The 14,282-nt window shown below is 38.6% G+C and overlaps 4 protein-coding genes across 6 annotated transcripts; 1 reads left to right on the top strand and 3 right to left on the bottom strand.

Annotated features, from left to right (window-relative positions):
* Window positions 1-6: 6 nt before the first annotated feature.
* LOC111492354 (cyclin-dependent kinase G-2-like) lies at window positions 7-3,545 on the bottom strand. 2 transcript variants are annotated; one of them, XR_002719855.1, is made up of 7 exons: window positions 1,377-3,545; window positions 1,048-1,183; window positions 869-957; window positions 771-793; window positions 576-687; window positions 394-500; window positions 7-303 (listed from the first exon to the last, which is right to left on the bottom strand). XR_002719855.1 is itself a non-coding variant. In XM_023141670.1 (7 exons), exons 2-7 carry the CDS (start codon window positions 3,029-3,031, stop codon window positions 204-206), a joined length of 2,199 nt encoding a protein of 732 aa, XP_022997438.1. In that variant the 5' UTR covers window positions 3,032-3,136; window positions 3,285-3,545; the 3' UTR covers window positions 7-203. The 2 variants fall into 2 exon arrangements, 1 of the variants encoding a protein (XP_022997438.1); XM_023141670.1 differs by lacking the exon at window positions 771-793 and having other exon boundaries at window positions 1,377-3,136; window positions 3,285-3,545.
* A 1,124-nt stretch (window positions 3,546-4,669) lies between these two features.
* Window positions 4,670-6,488, bottom strand: LOC111492875 (uncharacterized protein At3g61260). The gene is made up of 3 exons (XM_023142374.1): window positions 5,316-6,488; window positions 5,109-5,190; window positions 4,670-5,025 (listed from the first exon to the last, which is right to left on the bottom strand). Exons 1-3 carry the CDS (start codon window positions 6,107-6,109, stop codon window positions 4,816-4,818), a joined length of 1,086 nt encoding a protein of 361 aa, XP_022998142.1. The 5' UTR covers window positions 6,110-6,488; the 3' UTR covers window positions 4,670-4,815.
* Window positions 6,489-8,350: 1,862 nt separating this feature from the next.
* Window positions 8,351-12,008, bottom strand: LOC111493291 (uncharacterized membrane protein YuiD-like). Of its 2 annotated transcripts, XM_023142941.1 has the most exons (6): window positions 11,598-12,008; window positions 11,261-11,417; window positions 11,115-11,165; window positions 10,499-10,591; window positions 9,703-10,047; window positions 8,351-8,495 (listed from the first exon to the last, which is right to left on the bottom strand). In XM_023142941.1, exons 1-5 carry the CDS (start codon window positions 11,750-11,752, stop codon window positions 9,973-9,975), a joined length of 531 nt encoding a protein of 176 aa, XP_022998709.1. In that variant the 5' UTR covers window positions 11,753-12,008; the 3' UTR covers window positions 8,351-8,495; window positions 9,703-9,972. The 2 variants fall into 2 exon arrangements, with proteins under 2 accessions (XP_022998709.1, XP_022998717.1); XM_023142949.1 differs by lacking the exon at window positions 8,351-8,495 and having other exon boundaries at window positions 9,960-10,047; window positions 10,479-10,591.
* A 1,134-nt stretch (window positions 12,009-13,142) lies between these two features.
* LOC111493150 (TLC domain-containing protein At5g14285-like) lies at window positions 13,143-14,035 on the top strand. Its single transcript, XM_023142787.1, has one exon. The coding sequence runs from the start codon at window positions 13,192-13,194 to the stop codon at window positions 13,939-13,941; it is 750 nt and encodes a 249-aa protein (XP_022998555.1). The 5' UTR covers window positions 13,143-13,191; the 3' UTR covers window positions 13,942-14,035.
* The last annotated feature ends 247 nt before the right edge of the window (window positions 14,036-14,282 follow it).

Below are 14,282 nucleotides of genomic sequence, written 5' to 3'. Positions count from 1 at the left end.
AAAAAAAAAAAAAAAAAAAAAAAAAAAAAAAATACATATCTTGAACCAAATAACCGTGAATGCCCTCTGCTAAAATAGCACTGGCAATCATCTGTCAAACACAATTCACAGCCCTCTTCCCTAACCTTAATCAGGTCCAATGGTCAAGAGTGATCAGAAAAATAACTTCAGGCAGCCTGAGCCAAATTACCAGATCCATTCTCTTAGCCAAACAAACCAGATGTGCCCAATTCCCCTTGCTGCAACTCCTTTCTGCGTTGTTCTTCTAAGGGGTCTGGACTCTTCATTACTCTCCGCAAACGCCTACAGAGATGTAAATTAACATGTCTATTGTTTAGATTAAGTTTGACAAGAAGTTAAACCACAAACTCATAAGTCTAACAGTTGTCATACCTATCCTGAGCATGTTGAGCAGGGAAAGTAGGCATGAACTCTTTCGACTTTGGAAGAGGAACTTCTGAGAACCATTCATGATTAAGAGCGGCCTCAGCTGTAATTCTCTGCATTAAGACAACAAATCTTAGTAAATAACGAAATTGGATGAGAAAATCACAAGCAGCTGATCAGATAATTACCTTCTCAGGATCGTAAGTTAGAAGTTTGTTCAACAAATCAAATCCTGAATCAGAAAGAACTGGCGAACCGGTAAATGATGTCGCCGGGAATTTCTTACGCAATAAGTTGTACCTGAAAGGAACATGTCCGTGGTTAAAACGTACTATGAAAGAAAAGTAACTGGAAGGTCCCCAAATGAGGCCAGATAGCCAGACCAGAATCACCCAAAGCTGGAAGCCTGGGAAAACAGTGGAAAAAAAATAAGAAAAATGTGATAGATAAACACAGATTAAGTAACATCAACAATACTTACTGGTGCTTAACAAAGTTGACCCTTACTCCTGGAAGTTTCGAAAACCCAGGCCAAATCGTTTCATTGGGTGTGCCTAGAGTTCGAAATATCTGCAAGGTTCAAGGTAAGGGCATAATAAGCTTGCAAGCATAGCAACTATCTAGAATGTGCATTCGCTGTAATATAATATATAATTTTACCTTGTCAAGCTGATCAACTTCAGTTTTTCCATTAAACAGTGGTTGCTTTGATAATAGTTCAGCCATAATACAACCTAACGACCACATGTCAATAGCTGTTGAATACTGTCTTGTTCCCAATAGAAGTTCAGGTGCCCTGACAATATGCATGAAAAAGTTAAAGAAAATAAAACATAGAACATTCTTTTGTTTACCGGACAGCAAATTTTAACAAGCCTTGTGCCATACATCTCTAACATACTCCGGTATATTAATGCCTCCAATGGTATAAAGGAGAATAGGAGAGTTGATGTTAGAATAGTCATGAATGCAAGAAAAATGCAACTAACCTGTACCAAAGAGTAACAACCATATGTGTATATGTTTTCAAGGGGCTCCCATATTGCCGAGCTAGTCCAAAATCGCAGATCTTCAATTCTCCCTGATTATTCAAAAGTAAATTTGATGTCTTTAAGTCCCTATGAAGCACCCAATTATCGTGAAGGTATTTAACACCCTCCAGTAACTGAAGCATCAGACATTTTACTTCACTTTGACTATATGGCTGTTTTATTGTCTCCATGAGTGCTTTTAGATCATGCTCCATGTACTCCATTACCATAAAAATGCTATCAAGACTACTGCCCACCACCACTTCTTTTACATCAACAATTGAAGGGTGATGAAAAGACAGGAGAATGTTTATTTCCCTCAAAGAAGTCATGGGAAAACCTTCTCGTTCCTTTTCCATTTTCACCTTCTTCAATGCAACTATTTCCCCCGACTTTTTGTCTCTAGCTCTATATACAACACCATAAGTTCCTTCATCAATCTTGTTCAATCTTTCAAATTCATCAACACTTCTACAGCCTTGAAGCATATTTACACTTCGGGGAGGAGGGACACTAGGCTCGGCTTCCTCGGGAGCTTCTATCTCATCCTCAGAATCAGTATCTAACCGGCTACTGCTAGTATCCATTCTACGAATTTCATCACCAAGATCCGTGCCTTCATCTTTCTCAGAATCATTACCAAGGTAATGATTTGCACTTGATGATCGAGACCGATCACCACGTTCTGCCGATTCAGATGATCTTGTCCCTGCTTCAGAGCCTTGTCTCATTATCTCCCCAATCTCTGGAGTTAATGATTTTCTTTGTACTCTGATGCCTTCCAATGACTCAGAAATTGGTGTTGTCTTCCGCCTTTTAGGCATTTCTTCGTCTAAAATTTCACCTACATTGCCAGGAGAGTTATTACCAGCAGCCCATCTCGAGGATGAAATGTTTCTTGTTGGAACATAATCATCATCCCCAAAATTTTCTGCTTCAAGATCAGCCTGCCATGGTTTCCTATGTGAATCAGAAGAAGGCATCATTGGTGAACCACTTGCGGGGAATTCATCTGATCCAAGGCCCCCAACAGAAGGTTCAACAAGAGAGGAAGGTAGCAAGCACTCGGGATCACTACTCCTACCAGCCTCAGCAGGTATGGCATCAAGAGTATCCAACATTGCATTAGGAGATTCCCTCTTCTCCTTCGGTGGCGACAGAGGTGAAGCTGTCACAGCCTTGGCGACCTTATTTCTTGTGGAAATAGTCTCTTCCTTTTCGTCTCTGTCCCAAACTATTGGTGAAAACTTCCTCTTCTTCTCTGGTGGAGAACGAATCCCATTCTCCACCACCTTTGCAGACTCGTTAATTTTAAATGGCAATCCGGACTCAGTGGCATCATCGGATCCACTCTCACTGGATAACTCGCCCGGCTCCCTATCCATTGTCCTGACAAGCAAAACCTTTTGCTTCACTCCGTGAGAAATAATACCACCACCGCTGCTGCCAGAGACCCTAATTCTGTCTCTAACATCCCGGCCTCGACTCTTATTGTTTTCAGGGTTACCGCTCCGCCCTCGTTCATATCCTTCTTTCCCATTCACAACGTCAACACTAGAATCCCGGTCCTTCATATCATAGTCGCGATAACCCCCCATTCTCCCCGCTGCCATCGAAATACCAAACCCCACCCCGATGGTTCCTAAAGTAAACCCTAAATCCCCAATTTTTACAATAAGAACATCTAGAAACCGGCCAGAAAAAATCGAGTCGAAACCCTAAATCCAAAAAAAAAATTCAGATCGCGAATAGAATCGCGAAGTGAACAAAAAACGAAGTAAACCCCATAAAAGACTCGTAAAATTTTCAACGAATCTCGCAGTATAAACGAAAAGTCGAAGAGCGATTCGAGGTTGAGAAATATACCCTTCAAATCGATTGCGCGAACTAAAAATTGACCTAGAGGCTATTGAACCCTAGCCTCAACCTCTAATCTGGACAGTCGTATTGGATGAACAGCGGAATCAATCGAAGAGAAATCCTGCAAGCGAGCGAAGTCCTAGATGAGCGCGCAGAGAACCCTAGTCAATCGAAGACGAAACGACCATGGAGTCAGATGGAGAAATGGGGAAAGTGGTGATTCCGAGTATACAATACACGTAACCACATGGACGGTCTGGTTCAGTGCATTTGGTGGCTTTTTTATATATTATTAATTTATTAATGGATCTATGAAATCGGATTTCAAATGTAAATTCATTTCATTAAATTTTAGCCGCGAAAATTTGTTTTCCAAAAATAAAAACGAGACATTTTTTTAAATTATTTTCAAACGCTTAATTAAAATTTATAACTTAATATTTTAGAAAATTAACTTATAAATAGTTTTTGACCGGGTGGAGGGAAAATAATTATGAAATTAAATATAAATAAAATAAGGTAAATATAGGTATATGTAATTGTATCAGGATAAATATATATACTTCATAATTAATATTAAATTTGAATTCGTTTGCTGTATATGATATAATTCTATGAGATATTTGAACTAATTAAATTCATAAAATTTTTATTATTTCAACCGAATTTTCACGTAATAAACTAATATATTCTCACAATTTATCCGATCATTTTTATTGTGTTTGGCAAATAAATATAAAATATTTATAATAGATGGATGTCAAATTTTAGGAGTGACTATAATTTTTTTTAGAGTAATTTCGGATCTATGGGATAATTTCAAACAAAAACCAAGGCAAACCGGGCCAACCATGCAAGCTCGAGAACTTGAAACCAAAACACGACACCGGACCCAAGCACAATTAGGTAACACCCGACAGAGTGTGTTTATATGATCGATAATCCAACTAAATTAAACTATCCAATCCAAATCATAAAGATTAGACGAGTTAGTTTTTTTTTTTTTTTCTTTCCTTGTATTGGCAAAAGTTCGATGGATTCTAATTTTGAAGGATGGTAGTCTAACGGGCTTTCGTCTTTCAAAGCAGCTAAAGGTCGTTGGTCAGGTAAAGGCTGACCAAGCCAATGATGCCTTCAGGTGTGTTAAGAGTCAGGTGAACGCCACCGCCACTGTTACCAATTGTACTAAGATATTGATCATTAAACACTGAAGTAAGAATTTAATACTCTAATCTTTTGATTAAGAATATAATGTTTTTAATTATTTGCATTATGCTTAGGTTAATCAGAACATTCATAAGATACATTTTTTTCCTAACCCCACATATGATATAAACTATGGATATGACACCAATTTTGTTGGGTCGATCTCGGGCTCAACAAACAATCTAATCGAACCAACAATACGTACATTCAATCGGTTCGTTCGGTTCGATTTAGTTCGGTTTGGTCGGCTTTAATAAGCAGGGCGAGGTGGGGCGAGGGCGACGGCTAGAGCTAGATACAGCAGGCGGCGACTACTCAATGGTGAGTGCTGCTACCAACAGAGAGAAGGTAGCTTGAAGGAGAAGGAAGAAGGCAAATGACCAGTGCGCCTCACATAATCAGCTTTCTCCGAAGTCTTTACGGCCTTTTCGTTCAGTTTGGCCTCTGCATTTGCTCGCTTCTCCTCCGCCATTCTTCTCGTGGCCGCAAGCTTATTCCTCAGCTTCTCCTGCGCTCGACTCTTCATTCTCTCCGCTTTCACCTGTCATCGGTAAATTTTGTTTCCACATTCAAATTCATTCATTATTTCTATCACCGATTTATGGAGTTTTTGCACTTAATTACCTCCATTTTTCTCATCTCCGTCTCTGCTTTTCGCTTCTCGTGGTTTTCCCACGCTTGTATCTTCACTTCTTCGCGCTTAAATCTGCCATTGTTGGATGTTTGAATGGATGGGAGTTTAGATGATAATATGTAAGATTCTAGGACCAAATTTTTAGCTTAATTTGATTGAAAATTTCTCGGCGGAATAGAGTCGTGGAGGAAGATTACCTGGCCATGTATTTGGCTCGTTCCGCTTCGTCCCAAGCCATTGCTCGGGTTTCTAGCGAGTTCATCTTTTTCGATTCATCAGAATCCCGATTATTCTCAACTAATTTTCCGGCATTCGATTCTTCTCCACTTTGATTTGCGTTCGATTCCTCTCTGCCATCACTAGACTGAATCCTCGATCGAGAGATTTCAGTAGCTTGCTTCACTCGATCGTAACTCGCTGGAGTTGACGATCCAGACGATATAGGGCTACGCACTGCCGGTGTCGTGGCTCGAATCGGCGTCGCTGTTCTCGAAGGTTCTTGGCTCGCAATCGGAGTCATCTCTGTTCCCATATCCCTCACGCATATGGACCTTAAGCCCGGCGGCGCTGGATTCGCAATCTGTTTATTTATTCGCCAAATTGAATCCTCATAATCGACCTTTTTTGTTTCTTCTTCGTATCGATTCGCCATTGCAGAAACGGAGCATCCGCGTTTCTGTTGTTCTTCTTCTTCATCGTTGCTCGAATAGTCCTGCTCCTTCTGTGGCACCGGAGCTATAAGCCTCAAATCGTCTGCGTTCGAGTTTCTCGGCGTGGTTTTCGCTGGATTCTTTTCTCCCCCTTTTGATAATCCAACAAGCCATTTTTGGGCGTCGTCCCATTTCGATGGTGTTGGTTTTCCTAACGCTGTACGGTGATGTGAAGCTCGTTTGCCTCCATTTCCTTTCTGAAACTCGAAGCTTATTGCGCTGCCCGAGAACTCCCGAATTGGCTCGTGATTGTAGCAGATTTTATCCTCAACAGGCTTCATTATCTGTCTCTTTTCTTAGCTAACTGCGCTTCTAATCTAGAAAACTTCTGCAAAATCTGCACAGGTTCCGATCTTCTGCTTAGATCTAAACCCTAATTTAAGATCCATTTTCTTTCCCCATAGTGTAGAAACAGAGCAAAAGGGGCAGAAGATTAGATACAGAATGGGTACTGAAAATTGAAGCTTCAAAAATGGAGTAAAGCTTCAAATGGCAATAATGTCAGGTGAGTTTGTATAGCTAAAGAAAGCAAATAGAGAGAAAGCGATTTCTCAAAAGCCATGGGAGTTCGGGAAGTTGCAGAGTTGAAGTTGATGAAGATAATGTTTTGAGATCCCCATTGAAGGTATTAAAAAAAAAAAAAAACTGTATGGATCAATGGAAAATATGGTAAAAAAAAAAGAAAATTAATAAAATATTTTTGTGGAAATCAATGGAATTTTATATACGGTTGTCCTAACGGTTACTAGCAGAAGATGGAACTATGGTTGACACGTGGACGGTGGAGATTGACAACGTGTCAGTTGTTCAGAAGAGTGAAATTTGATAATTGAAGTTTAATGTGGTGGTGGGGGGAGTTTCTGACCCTTTCACATGGCCGTGATGGGCCAAACTTATGAGATCTGAGCCGTACATTTCTTTTTGTAACTTTCTGGATTAAGAATTTATTAAATTACGACTTAACTAGATCTTTTATGGGAATAAGAGCGAATCAAATGATGCCACGTCGTATTATTGTCACGTTTCTGAGCTTTAAAGGAATTGGGCCGGACCAGAAATGGACCATATAGGTAATGGGCTTTGTTAGGAAACTGAAAGCCCAAATATGCATTGCATCGGGTCGGACAGTATTCCTCTAAACGGATTTGAACGACTTGTCGTTCAATTACAATAGTACTCAAGCAAATCAAATTCCTCGTACGGCGACTTGTTTCGTTTCATATTCTTATTTATTTTGGTTATTAACTTTAATGACATGCACGACAATTTTATCTCATATTTTTATTTATTTGATTTATATATGAGAATTAAAATTATTATATCTATATAAACACTTATCTAACATTGTTTGTTATTATCATTTTGTATTTATCGAAAGATAATTGGGATGAATTTTGTAAGAGAGACTGTGTAAACACTCTGATGATTAGCTACTACCTGTGGTGTGGATGTAGAAGAATTTCTTCTCTCCAAATCATCTTTATGTCACTTTGTTGAATTTTTATTTGTAGGTGTGTGAGTGCAATCGATCTTACTTCCGCTTCCGCTACAACAATTAGGTAGCAGAACATTTTAGTTGTGGCATTTGAGTACAACCAGTGGTATCAAAACATTTTGATTGTGGCATTAGGGTACAACAAGCGATATCAGAGTATTTTTTGGCGGTGGCATTTCAAGAGGATGAAGGCTGCCTAACATGAATGTGAGGTCCGGGGTTGAGTCAAGCAGCAATGAAGAACTTCATTGATGTTCAAGAAACTCGGCAATTACCAACATCACCATTGTGGTGGAACGTCTGTCAGATGACCGACAAAGGAGCGATCCTAGTTTGGCCCAATGAGCGTATTGGTTGGAGAGTTCAGTCTGGTATTTCTGGTGATCCGAGCACATAATTGAGAAGAGTTTGATTATTCTTTTCTATTCTTTAGGGGGTTTTACTTTGTTGTCTTCCACAACATGACTGGTTTTGGGACTCTCATAGAAAGTGCAGTACCTTTTACCATTGGCGTATTTTATTGGGAACTTGAGGGTCGTTGCAGAATGAAATAAACTATACTCTTCATAAAGTTCACCATTGTACCATTTTAACTTTAACAATAAAGATCACTAGTTATACGATTCGTAGACATGATAACGTTCTTTAAGTACACATATTATTGTGAATGATCGCTTCCACAATTTGCTGTTGGATGCTAATAGACCTCAATTAAATGGAATAAGATATGATCATTATACCAGCGACTTATTGCAACCGTCTAGAATGGTCATACATCCTAAAACCTTATTCACACAGCGAATAAAGGCCGCATGGAAGGGGCAGTCAGCTGGATCAGCCTAGACATCCAAGGATGCACACTACGCAAGACTTGTGCGAGTCGACAAGTGAAGTACATTTAGTTTGTCTTTTGGCAGAACCTAGAAAATTAGCTGGTGACAAACGATGGACTTTCTATCCATAAAGTAATAATATAATCATGAATTATGTTATTGTGGGAACGGAGAAGTAAGATTGAGAAGGGTAATGACAGTCACAGAAATGAATTTTTTCTTGAACATTCTAGTAGAAAATAGCCTTCTCCCTTTTCATCCAGAATTAGTCGAGTAGTAACCAGAGTTGGAAGACTACATGAATCAGAATTGAGTCGAAGCAAATGCTATTAGAGCTATCTGTTAAGGATATTTAGTAATAAATTATAGTTTACCATGTATACTATATTTGATATTTTATTATAAGGCAAATAAATATTTGCCTTATTATTATAGGTATCTTTCCATTTATTGTTATTTCCATTTATTACTATTTCCATATCCTTGTAATTCATTTGATTATAAATAAGATAACTTTCACACCATTTAGGTGGTGTGGTGGATTAATCAAACATTCACATGGTATCAGAGCCCTCTCCGTTTCTTTTCAATGGCTTTTGAATCCTCTAATATTCTTCTCCACCACCCCTGCTGGTTTTGACGCCGCAGGGGCAGTCTTCATGGCTGCCGTAGTCGGAGCCGATTGATTACTCTTCGGCTCCACCCTATTGACCTCCAAATCACCTTTCGTCATACTCTGTACATACAACCTCACCTTTTCCAATTCATCGGTTTTCCCCTTGGCCAATATAGTCTCTCTCATTTTCTTCTCAATCAACCTTCATCCTTCACATATCGGTTTTCCCCTTGGCCAATATAGTCTCTCTCATTTTCTTCTCAATCAACCTTCATCCTTCACATAAACCCTAACCTAAACCTATCAACCTTTTGCAGAGATTTACCTTCGGAATCTGGGTGCCGCACTGGACTATTCGCCAACCAAGTTGCCGCCGCCCTTCCTGCCAAAATTGGCTTCTTCGCCCGATGAGGCGACTCTTCCGACTGCCCTTCTCGCCAAAATTGGCTCCTTCGCCCAATGTGGCGACTCTTCCGGCTTCAACATTGTCTTTGTCCCTTGCTCTAGGTTTCCCCTTCTACTTCTTGGGGTTAGAAATATTCTCACCAGAGCCAAGGCAGCATCGCCGCTGAGCGGCGATCCCTCTGCAATTTTTGATGGCCAAGAACCGAGTTGTTAGCATCTTCATGAAAAGTGTTTCTCAACCTCTTTGAATTTTTCAGATTCAAGCTTCACGTTCGTTTAAATCCGACGCTTAGCTTGCGGTGGGGTGTTAAGGATATTTAGTAATAAATTATAGTTTACCATGTATACTATATTTGATATTTTATTATAAGGCAAATAAATATTTGCCTTATTATTATAGGTATCTTTCCATTTATTGTTATTTCCATTTATTACTATTTCCATATCCTTGTAATTCATTTGATTATAAATAAGATAACTTTCACACCATTTAGGTGGTGTGGTGGATTAATCAAACATTCACACTATCTAACACTTGAGTGCTAAGAGCTAAATGTTTGTTTTCTGATATACTGCAGATGTGGCTGCAGCGTATTGGTCCTTCCTATTGCACTAAATACAGCAATCAATCAATCAATCAAACAATGATTCTGAAATATCTCATTGATCAAAGGTTATGTGCAGACCATATTCACAAGAATAATTTCATACTCAAGTTTCCATCAAACAGCCTTCATTAATGATGAGATCAGAGCAACACCTGGTTTATCCGCTCGATCTTCTTCAGCACAATGATCAAGGCCTAGTCATTATGATCATCAAATGGCCAATAGAAGAGGTGACAATACCAAGCAATCCTCCAGCTACAACCTGTTGGAATCAAATAGAATTTAGCCGCACGTTAGAAAGAATGGCCTCAAATCTTTCTTCAATGAAAGTGAATCCTGAATAAGCTATTCTCGTACTATACTTTAAGGCAATTCATTGGAATCCTGACTTCTTTTGTAGATAACGTCAAAAAGCTACAAATGAATATCCTTTACTTGTTTTAGCTGCTCTTTGAAACCGTCCCAGCCAAAAACCAGAAGGTTCCAACACATTGAGAAAGCATTCAAAAACTCAGTTATTCAAAGGGCACTCCATGTGTCCACATCATTTCCAGTTCCACAATATACCAAAAGTGATGGTAAAAACTAACAATCTCCCATTTTATCACAAAGTTAATTTCATAGTCTTCAACATGCATATGAAGGTCATGGAAGTCTGAATTTGCAGTGAAATAAAAATGATATTTCATTAACAGTGTCATCCTAATGGAAACCTGGGGAGGGGTGTGGCCAAGAAGTTCTCGCAATGGTCTGCTCTCAGCCAAAGGATGTTCAGCAGGAAGTTCATAAACTATTTGATTCAAAACCTAAAAAAAGAAAACTAGTTAAGAGTATATTAAACAGTCAATAAAAAAGATAAGCTTTAAGATATAACAGTAATGTCCAAATAAAAGCAATTGAGTAGAAAAGGAAAAAGAAAAGGAGGAAGAGTCTTTTTCTTGGGAGTATTATGAGATCCAACGTCGATTGGAGAGGGGAAAAAGTGCCAGCAAGAATATTGGGCCTCGAAGATGGGTGTATTGTGAGAACCCCACATCGATTGGAGAGGGGAACGAGTGCCAGCAAGGACGCTGGTCCTCAAAAGGAGTGTTTTGTGAGATACCACATTGATTGGAGAGGGAAACGAGTGTAAGCAAGGACACTAAGCCTCAAAGGGGGAGTGGATTGTGAGATCCACGTAGGTTGGAGAGAGAACGAAACATTATTTATAAGGGTGTTTTAAAAATATTGAGTAGAAGCCCGAAAATAAAAGCCAAAAGAGACCATATCTTTTAAGGGTGGGTGGGCTTGGGCAAGCTGTTACAGGTATAGAACAAAGAAGCATATAACCTCTGCTTGGCGTCCAGCATGTAATCTCACACCAGTTGCATCGTACATTACCTGCCACCATTTTTTTTTTTTCTTAGAATCGTTCCAGGAAATTTACAACAACTTGAATCAGAATGGTAGGCATAAAATGAATAAGGAGACCATACAATACATGCTAAGATCAATGCAACAGCAAAGACTGATGCTCCAAAGCCTTCTTGGAGGCCAATGGCTACAGCAAGAGCAGAAACAGTGGAAGAATGAGATGAAGGCATTCCCCCCGATCCAACTAGTCTCTTAAAATCCCATCGTCGTTCCTTATACCTGAAATGTAACAAGAAATTGATTGGTTCTTCAATGCCGTGATCAAGTCTTAAGGAAGAAAAACAGAATCCAGATTTCATGGGAACATCGGTTATCATAACAAACAAGAACGCTCGTACGATATTCATATGCAGTGAAAACCTAAGAATTGAATCGGATCCGAAGGAAATGAGAAAATACCAGGAGGTGAAGAACTTGATGAACTGGGCAACCGCGAAAGAAATGAGAGCAGAAATGAGAGGGAAATTCGTAAAAGCCGTAGATGAAAAGGAGGACGGCGCCCTAGAAGGAGGCCCGTTGATCGACGAACCTGATGAAGCCGTCACATGACCCATTCCTCGATTCAATCGGCTTCGCAGACGAAATTGTTCTCAATTCTGGTGGGTAAATTCAAATTCTTGTTGTTATTACAGAAAGAATGGGATTGTTCTTCGGATTTTGTTGTAATTACAGAGAGAAATGGTTAGTTGGAAATCGGGCAGCTTCAATTTGGTGGGTTCTTTTTCTACGTTCTTATTCAACCAACGCTTTCCGCTCTTTCTCTCTCTTACCCGTTCCAATTGGATCTCCAATTTCTCTCCAAACCCAAATATTGAATATGCCGTTCCCTCGAATATGCTCTTTTTATCCCAAAGTTTATTTTTTATTTTTTATTTTTTAATTTTCAAATTTACCAACAGATACAAAATTAAATATTTAATTATTTATTAAATCTCAAAGCTAAAAGAAATTTTAATCCAAATTTAATCTTATTATTAAGTTATACCCATTTAAAAATACTTTTCACAGGCTGATAAAAAAAAAAAAAAATTAGAAGTTCAAATTTTCTCCAAATTAAAAATAATAATAATAATTCTAAACCCACTTTGTAAAATAAAAATATATTAAAGAAAGAACATAAATATAGTTTAATAATTAAAATATATTTAATTTTAGTCCCTAAAATTTTAAAATTGGTATTTTAATCCCTAAATTTTTCTAAATGAACCCTAACTTGACTTTAACCTAAAAAAATATTAATTAAACCATCATAAATTAATCAAGTTGCAACATTAACAACTACTAGACAAGTAATCGAATACAATTAACATGGTGTCTCTTCTATATCAATATAACGACTAAGTCAACATTCTATTAAATTAATGTTATGAACCGTTTTGAATATAAAGCGAGAACTTGATGTAAAACTTGAGAGACCAAATAACAAAATTTACCCACAAATCATAATATAATATCATAATATAATGTTATAAAGTAAAATATTTGATTGGAATGAAAAAGAAAAAATAGAAAAATTTAAGATTATTTTTATTTCCTTAATGGGTGTGATCCTAGGCATCCAAAGACTGAGTCAAAATTTTAATGTTTATCTAATTTCCACCAATTAAACACAAATTTGAAATTCGAATAAATAACACACATACTTAATTAAGATAATTAATCGTGCACGAAACTTAAAAAGCCTAATCCACATAGGACTCGATAATAAGGCCTAATCCACACAGGATTTGGTTATGGTTGCAGCAAATAAGACTGCCCCGCCGCCAGCCCCGCCACACAGCCAAGCCAATGGAGAGGTTGCTTTAATTTGAAGAAGTGGTATAAGAAGAAAAGGAAGACCCGACTTGTAGAGGCCAATTCCCTTCCACTTGAAAGACTTGGAATATTCCATTTAAAAGCATAACTTCTCTACCCATTAGAATTTATACCCACTTTCTTTTTTGTTTCTCCTCAGTCATTGGCAGAGCTTTTTGGAGTTTGAATATCGATCTCGATGGAGTTTCAAATGCCCGAGAGCCCATCATCATTGGCCTTGTTCTTCTTCTTCTTCTTCATGTTTCTATTTGTATATGTATTCGCTTACTTGGTTGTGCTCCAGAACTGGGGGCCCAAGCACAGGCTAGAGGCCTCAAGCTGCTTCATATCACTCGCCCATGGCAGTCCCGTCGTCATCATGGCCATCATTGCAATTCTCCAAGCTCCAAACATGGCTGATTTCGCCGCTCTCAATACCAAATACCAGGGCCTTGTCCTCCAGTACAGCATGGCTTATTTCTTGATGGATCTTCTTCACTTCATACTGTTTTATCCACGAGATTTCGTCTTTATATGTCATCATCTGGCAGTGCTTTACGTGTTCGCTACATGCAATTACTTGGTTCGTCGTGGTGCTCTGCCCATTCTGGTGCTTTTGGTGCTTGCGGAGTTCAGCAGTGGGTGCCAGAATGTTTGGACCCTAGCGGGTTACAGAAGGGCTGATGTGCCGGCCGCCGCTAAGTTTCAGGACTTCGTGTCTCCATATTTCTTCACCTTTTACAGCATTCTCAGAGGGGGCTTCGCGCCTGTCTTTCTGCATAAGATGGGAGAATTTTATGTCAGCAGAGCAGCAGAAAATTTGATTCCTAAGTGGGCTTGGATTTCATGGATGGGTGTAATTGGAACTGCCATTTTAGTTAGCATATTGTGGGTCGGAAATCATTGGGTTCTCTGGTTTCGATGTAAAAAGCATGGGAAAGCAGTGTGAACATATTTTAGACTTTAATTCTTATTTAGCTTAGGCTTAGGGATAAGGATGACAACAGGTGGTTGAATTGTTTAATTTTTAAAATTTCTACTAATATGCATATCTCACGATCAAATTAGTTCCTTTTTTTTCTTCAGTTTCTTAGTATAACAATTCCAACATGAGTAGTGAAAGACTCAAACTTACTATTTTTGAAAAGCTACTAGTGACTAATACACTGACCAATTGAGTTATGCTAAACTAAACAATGAATTCTTTACCAAGGTATGCTACAAATGGGTTTACTTTTCATGTTTGAGTGCATAACCGCCCTGCTCTCCTCTTTCACAAGGACAATAATA

This window comes from Cucurbita maxima, unplaced genomic scaffold, assembly GCF_002738345.1.
Source record: "Cucurbita maxima cultivar Rimu unplaced genomic scaffold, Cmax_1.0 Cma_Scf00001, whole genome shotgun sequence".
Taxonomy (NCBI): Eukaryota; Viridiplantae; Streptophyta; class Magnoliopsida; order Cucurbitales; family Cucurbitaceae; genus Cucurbita; species Cucurbita maxima.
This window is presented reverse-complemented; position numbering and strand designations above follow the sequence as displayed.